Source organism: Epinephelus moara, chromosome 12 (assembly GCF_006386435.1).
Source record: "Epinephelus moara isolate mb chromosome 12, YSFRI_EMoa_1.0, whole genome shotgun sequence".
NCBI classification, from domain to species: domain Eukaryota; kingdom Metazoa; phylum Chordata; class Actinopteri; order Perciformes; family Serranidae; genus Epinephelus; species Epinephelus moara.
This window is the reverse complement of record NC_065517.1, coordinates 26,173,559-26,181,198: the sequence shown is the minus strand read 5'-3', so window position 1 is coordinate 26,181,198 and position 7,640 is coordinate 26,173,559. Positions and strand designations below refer to the sequence as shown.

Sequence of the window (7,640 nt, the reverse complement as noted above, 5' to 3'; positions counted from 1 at the left end):
CGACTGCCAGTGATACTCTGCTCCCCTGCAGGCTCTATAGACTAGAAAGCTGCAAGCCTCAGAGCACCGCATGGTATCTGTGTGGATGAGACAGAGAGAGGAGGGGTATTAGAGTGCCAGGAACACATAGGGAATTCCTGCACGTCTGTCCTGGTGTGTGTGTGTGTGTGTGTGTGTGTGTGTACGATGCTGTCAGAGTAGAGCTCACACTTCCTGCTCTCCTAACCTGCTAAACGGTCCCCTTCAACCCACCCACCACTCAGTTCTCCCTCTCCACATCAGTACGGGGCTGCTGTGACATCATTCATTCCCACGCACTCTGATTGGCTGGCCAGTGGAGGGAAGTGGATTGTTCCTGCAGCCTACAGTGAGAAATTAAGAGAGAGAGAGAGAGAGAGAGAGAGAACGTGGGAGGGAAAGACAGAGGTAGAGAGTATGTGAGAGGGAAAGAGAGAGGGAGAGGGACTAAGCAAGAAAGATTGATGCTGAGGCAAGCCGACACTGCACTGCTCTCACTGACACACATACACACACACTCTCACACAAACACACACACACACACACACACACACACACACACAAACAGTCTCACGCGTACACTCACATCACACTCCCAAGCTGCTTAACAGGCAGGAAAAACACTGAGTCTGACTGAGTCTGCAGCCCGTTACTGCAGGACAGGACAGAGGACAGCAAGACGAGAGGCGAACAGGAGGGTGAAACCTTCCTCCCTGCTTTGACTCAGAACAACAGTTTCACTGCTGTCATCTCGGGAGGTCCAGCGCTCAAGGGAGCTCCTTAACGACACCTCCCCAAAATAAGAGAGGGAGAAGCAGCAAGGGCAGGAGCAAGGGCAAGTGTAGCCTCTCTCCCGGAGGTTGCCGTGAATGTCCTCTCAACGTCCCCATGAAAACAGGCGGGAACCGAGGCGTAGTCTGGGGTACAAGATGGCACGGCGGGCAGGGGGCGAAGGCTCCCCGAAAAAGAACACATCCCTCAACCTGGTGGCTGGGTTCTTCCACTACCTCCGCGGTAAGTGGGACAGTGTGTGCATGAATGTGTGTCCCCTATCGAGATGGAGAGTGTGAGGAAAAAGAAGGCAAGTACACAGTGTGTGTGTATTTTGCATGTTTGCAGGGTATGCCGTGATATTTAACGTGGCACTGCAGTATGGACTGTATCTTCCTACCGTATGTGAGTCTGTGCATTTTGCAGTGTGATTTCCTCTCTGAAGTGGTTCCTGCAGATATTTTTTTTTGGGCTGTGGACGCAGTGTGTGTTAAGCAAAATAGGCAGAAATTTGAAGGGGGCGTTTCCACTTTGGCAGAGTGTGTGTGCGTCTGTGTGCAGGGAGGTCGCTGAGCTCTGAGCCTGCAGCAGGTGAAGCAAGCATACCCAGCAGACAAGCACCAGCTCACTGCATGTGTCACAGCACAGCGGGCAAACTGTCAAAATGTTTGATTTCTTATCTCTCTGTTTGACCCTGTGGCGGTCCGCCTGTCTGCTCATCTGTATTTGGATACCATGCATTCAGCCTTCTGTCTGACTGTCTCACTGTCTGATAGATTAGATTAGATTCCAAGAGACATTACCATAATGTTTCTTTGGATTTGTTTCCAGTCACGTTAGCCATCCTATAGGGAAATAAGCAGAGAATGCATCAGAATGGTTGCTTTACACTTCATCTATAGGCAGAGCCTCTGAGACAACTAGCTAGATTTGATGATATTTCATTAAGGTCATCTTCACTGTGGGGGGTCAGAGTGAGAACTCAGGGACTGCAGATGAGACTAATGATGATACAGGCCAACACGAGCCGAGAAGGTAATCAAGTGTGTTAAAACGCTGCTGCGAGGCATGGTTACTAAGGACGGCTGTTTCCCTTTGTGGTATTGAAAGAATGTGAATGTGTGTGTGCTTAAGTGTGTGTGCGCAGAGTTCAAAGTCACCTCGTCCCTGAGACTAAGAGGCTGGCACCACGCTCGTGCAGACATGTTCTCCGTCACACATGTTCCTGTTCCAGGATGTGGGGGGCTAAATCTTTCTCATTCTCCTCCAATATTACCGCCCATCAATATTTGATTACTCCTGGACCCAATCAAAAGATTAATTCATAGAACGGGAACCTGCTCAGTGGCACGTATGACTTTGCGTGAATGTATCTGCATTATGTATGAACAGCTCCCCCCACCTCCCACCTCTCTGATGCACACACACCCCTCGCTGTTCACGTCTGCCCACAGTACCTAGTGACACACTAACCAACTTGAGTGTAATCAAGCCGTCAGCATATTTCATTAAGGTAGAGGGAAGCACTGTGTCAGACGTCCTCTCTCGCTGATAACATGCTTATCTCAAGGATATTGCTCTGTGGCGCAGACGGGACAGAAAAAAAAACATTGCCACATGTGCCAGTCACTGTACATGATTGGATCCTTAGAAGTCTCAGGCAGACCATACATCTGGTGTGTGTACATTATAATGGGGTTCATGTGACAGCTGCACATGAATTTGTCGATTACAGATGTAACTGTCGCAGAAGTCCCAATTGTTATTGCACTGGCTGCAAGCAACAATGAATTTTGCTGTCAATAGGGAATCAGGAAGGAGAGATTACAGCCGTAATGCAGTAGTTGGTTCTAAAAATCCTGCAGAACATACAGTTCTTGCCTCTATGCTGTGTTTGCCTGTGTGAGTGTGTGTATGTTAGGGATGGGAACTGACAATATTTTGTTGATACCAATGGCATTATTAGCTCTGCTTATTGGTCTGATTCTCGATCAATTCCATTATTAGATCCTGATGAATATTCTGAGTGGAAAAAAGTAGGTGAAATGCAACTCTTAATTATCTCAGAGTGTGAAGATAGTGTAGATGAAAAGAGAAAATATTTGTACAGCATTCATTTTAATTTATTTTTCCATAGTCAAAGAAAAAAATCTAAGTCTTAAGTGCTAAGTCTGCCTGTGTGGCACTAGTGTTATTATATATTAATGTCTATACCGTAGGATATTTACCAACAGTAACAGATGGGCTGCTCAGTTGAGAAGCCGTGGCATTTTTGTGTAGAGTGTCAATACATGTCATTCCTGGAATCGAAGCCCATGTTGTGTAGCTAAATGTCTCAGCATACTGCTGTTGTTTCCACTGTTACTGTGGCAGCACTGTAGTCATCTTTTTTATGAAATGAAGCCATGCTTTGGACCGTTAACTTCTTGTTGCAAGTGTCCAGCAGCGTAGAGTGTGGCGTCATTGTTTTGCACTGCACAACATGCTGACATCCAAAAAAGAGGAATTGATACACTTGGAGGCATAGGATTCAGATGGATCAGACATTTAGGACTGGTTCTCAACTGGAGCCAGCTCTTGACCTGACCCTAGTATATGTACTGTTATGTTTGCTTGTGCACATGTGAGTGACACATCTTGATTTATGTCTTGTCCTCATTTAAGTTAAGTGGCTTTTTAGGGGACATCGTCTGCAGACATCTATGCTATTGATTGTGCCTTTGCTAAATGGGCTTTATCGCTGCAGCCACCACAAACAATGTCCTTCCTCATATAGAGGTAAATCAGTACATTTAGAGTAAGGTTGGCATTCTGTTTGTGAGACTGATTGCATGCTTGAACTGTGGTCAGAAATGCAAAAACCCTCTTATAGATCATGGCAGAGGTACATGTCATGGTATAGAAGAAGAACCACTGGCCTTCTATCATCTAAAGGGCATTTTTGAGAGCAGGATTTTCTGTCTGCAGTAAGAGGAGTCCAGCTAGTGAAAATGTCATCTTTAAATGTCAAATGCCTTTTCTTACCATATCAGTGTTAGGTATGATGTGGTGTGACTGCGTTCAGACACATCAGACGGACAGTAGTAATATCAAAGTTAATTAGAGTCGCCATCCAGCTCTGCAAACCCAATCATCTCTCAAAACAATAGACAATGAGAAGATTGTGTTTTAATCGCCTCTTTGTTTATTATTGCATGTGACTGATAGTGACGCTCTGGGCTCTGATTTACAGATGAGCAGGAGGCTGTGCAGAAAAGGACATTCACGAAATGGATCAATTCCCACTTGGCAAAGGTAAGAGAGTCTGGTTGATTCCCACTGCTGCTGCCAGCATTGTGTTTTCCCTTTACACAAACGCTGGTGCTGGTGGATTGAAAACTTATCCATCTCACTGCTTTTCCACTTCCAATCACTCTGCTCCTCTACACTCTGTCCGCCGTGCTCTCTGTGACTTTTGCTCCATTTCCAAAACGCTGTGGAGCTGGTCATGGGACTGACTGTGCCAGCTAAGACCACACACACACATTCATTCTTACTCGCATGCCTTTCATGTTCCTTTTTATTCCTCCAATCTCATATAGCTCGTAGCAAGGATTTACTCGCACTCTAATTATCGCTTTCACGTTACAGCATTTAATACACTGTATATCTTTTTTCCTGCAAGCTACTGTCAATAATTTAAGTCTTAGTAACCTGTAAGCTCTTTATCTCAATATGGGCCAATTTAGATTGTTCAGGATAAGAGTTTTTAGTTAAAGACTGCCCTTCATTTGCCTTCTTAATGAGCTTGGACACCCGTATATCTGTCCCTTAAATGCTGAATTACACTTGATGCTGCTGCGTGCTGAGGGTCTATTGTATGGGTGTAATTATTGCATTATACTGCATTAGCCTCCTCAGTTTAACTCATTACTGCTTGAATATTGTGTCAGGAATGGGTGGACAAGGCAAATATGGCACAGTGCAACACAATTAAGTGCTATTTCAATCTGCAACGCTCCTTTCAAGGTTTCCTATTTGATTACGACAGCTGTGGAGGCCTTGAACCTCGGTGACGTGGAGCAGAAAATTCATTTGAAAAGCACTCTGGAGGGAATAAACCTTGACGTAATATTAAATATCATGTCTCAGGACCGTGCCAGCAGAAAATTACACACAGCCCAACACTTAAATGCCTTGAATTTTTAATAACGTTTAGGTAAGCACATAGTTTATTTATTAAGTCATTTTGACGCAACAAAGTAGAGCTGCAGTTCTTTTGCTATTTCGTGGTCTCTGAAAATGTTGACATTTGAGTGATTCAGGAAAGACAATGAGAATTTTGAGGAATAACAAGGAGAGGAAACCCCAAAACTTCTGAATTAAATATATAGTATAAAGAAACAGTTAAACATTTTTGGAAATGTACTTATTTGCCATTGTGCCAAGAGTTAGATGAGAAGATTCATACTTCTTGCAGATCTGAATTGTAACTATGTAGATGGATCCAGCAGTTAAGCTTAGCGGAAAGTCTGAAATCAGTCCTCGGAATGCCTACTAAGTTACAAATTATCATCAAATCATTTTAAGACCTAAGTGTAAAAACAACAATTAGCTGTTTAACAGGAGGTTATGACCTGAACTATTTCCTGGCCGGCAGCAGTAAATTCGTCACCTTTCGTTATGTGTCAGCTGCTTCAAGCCGGGAAATAGTCCAGCACAGAACATTCTGGAAACCACATCATGTCAGTTTTGCAGTTTTAATGTGACGTAAGCTTTTAAATTGCTAGTAGGTGGATATTGTTACCTTCAGATTGAGCTAGGCCAGCTTGTTCCCTCTGTTTAGGCTAAGCTAAGCTAACAGTCTGCTGGTTCCAGCTGCATATTAAGCCTACAGACCTGAGAGCGGCATTGCCCTGCTCATCGAACTATTAGCCGGAAAACAGATTATTACCCAAATGTCTGTCTAACTAACTATCATGCTCATTTTTCAGGTTCATGCTTGTATTTGAATTTTCTACTCGAACACGTTTACATGCTTAAATGTTCAAAAACACATTATTTCCCTCATACTGTCTGTGCTGGAACACCTGTATTCACCCTCTATCTGAGACACTCTGCCTGTCTCTTTAAGCCCCCCTCCTAAAAAAGCCCAATCTGCTCTGATTGGTCAGTGTTCCCAGGTCTTCTGTATCTCAGTGACTCTGCAATGTTATTGCAGCTGGGGAATGATTGAAACAGAGTAAACTGGCACTTTCTACCATGAAAAATAATATAAAGTCATCTAAGCCAAAATCTGTACAACCCGACATGTTTCAGCAGGAATAAGATCTGAAACAGAGGAGAAAATTACAAAATCGGCAACCAAGATTACATGTGTGCTGATGTAAGCATGTAGCTACATGTAGCAGGGTAGGCTATGTAATGTAAATACTTGGACTAGGGTGCCTGGAGCAGATGACCAGATAAAGAAATCCGTCAAGAGCTGGCATCATCTTGTCTCAAAAGTAGAAAAAACAATTGGAAACAGAGTATTCAGAACGGTCCGAAGCCTGAGGTTTTTGCTCACAGGGATTACTTCACCTATGTTCACCTTATTTTTTGGCCAAGTTTTATATAAACATCCAACATTGTAACAATATATATGCGAAACTCGCTGGCTCTGAGAGTTTCACTGGGGGGCGAGGAGGGGCATCTAGGCATTGGTTCAATAGAGGAAAGTTTACCACAGTTAATTTATACATACTACCCACATTGTTTTGATAGAAAGCTGATTAAATGTTGGCAAAGTATCCCTTTAAAGTGCAATAACATAGTGTCTGATGTACCAATTGTCCACGAAATTTCATTTGAATTTCCTTTTAAATGCACTTTAATTAACCGATTCAACTAATCAATAGATGAGTGATATTATCACACAGGTCCTTCAGAAGAAAGATAACATTATTTGTTCCCCACGCCTCTTTCTCTACCTTGTTGATCAAATTAGTTGCTCTCCTCCTCCTCGACCATCATGAGACTGCTTACCCTTTCACCTGATGCCTGACGTTGCCATAGCGACACTGATTGGCCTATATTTGTCTTCAAAAATGTCTTGGTCGTCATGGCAGCTTGGTAAATGTTCGGAGAGCTTTGTGATGAGTAGCGAGTAAAAGTTAATTCAGCATGTGCAGAGGATCTGTTGGAATAAGGAGGTGCATTTCTTGAAGATCTCATTCTACAATCTATATGAGATAAAATGGCATCCTATGGGCTCTTCTCAATACTCAAAGAACCATCTAAAGAGACACATTAGGTGAAAAAAATGTGTGAGAGAGACAGACAGCCGGATAGGGAGAGGAAAGAAGCTTTAACAGTTGGTTTAGCTTTGCTCTCAGAAGGATAGATCATGCCCTTGGCTATGCAGATGATTAGGCCACTCCAGTTATCACAGGTCTTTAATTCAGCGCCTAAAGGTATGTGATTAATCGTTAGGTGAGTTGAGACATGGCATGAGGCTTTCCTTTCACTATCACTCCCCTCCCCCTTACTTTTCCACTCCACAGGTACAACAAAAGAAGTCTTATGAGCTCTGACAAAGAGTTTCTATGAGGGGACGTACTGGAGCTGGTAATTTATACAGAAGATTAATGACTCTCATTACTTGGAGTAGTTCACCAGATTAAGTCACTAGTGATAGACCAAAGGTATAAACTGTAAGACAGCAGCAGGGCAGCACTTTTTGCAGGTTGTTTCTTCCATTTAAAAAGAGGGTAATGCTGTTTAGACCCTTCAGTTATATATGATAGTGTATATTGCTTGAATTTGGCTCACAGTCGTAGAATATTGGTTCCCATTTATGAGGCTTGTTGCACAGATGCACTCCGCACTGC

At 43.4% G+C, this 7,640-nt stretch overlaps 1 protein-coding gene across 1 annotated transcript in view; it reads left to right on the top strand.

Moving 5' to 3' along the window:
- Positions 1–874: 874 nt before the first annotated feature.
- Positions 875–7,640, top strand: part of LOC126399208 (nesprin-1-like) — a 59,609-nt gene continuing 52,843 nt past the window's right edge. The window contains exons 1-2 of the mRNA XM_050059062.1: positions 875–1,032; positions 4,022–4,083. Coding sequence (XP_049915019.1) covers positions 888–1,032; positions 4,022–4,083 — 207 coding nt within the window. The 5' untranslated portion in view covers positions 875–887. The remainder of the gene's footprint in view (positions 1,033–4,021; positions 4,084–7,640) is intronic.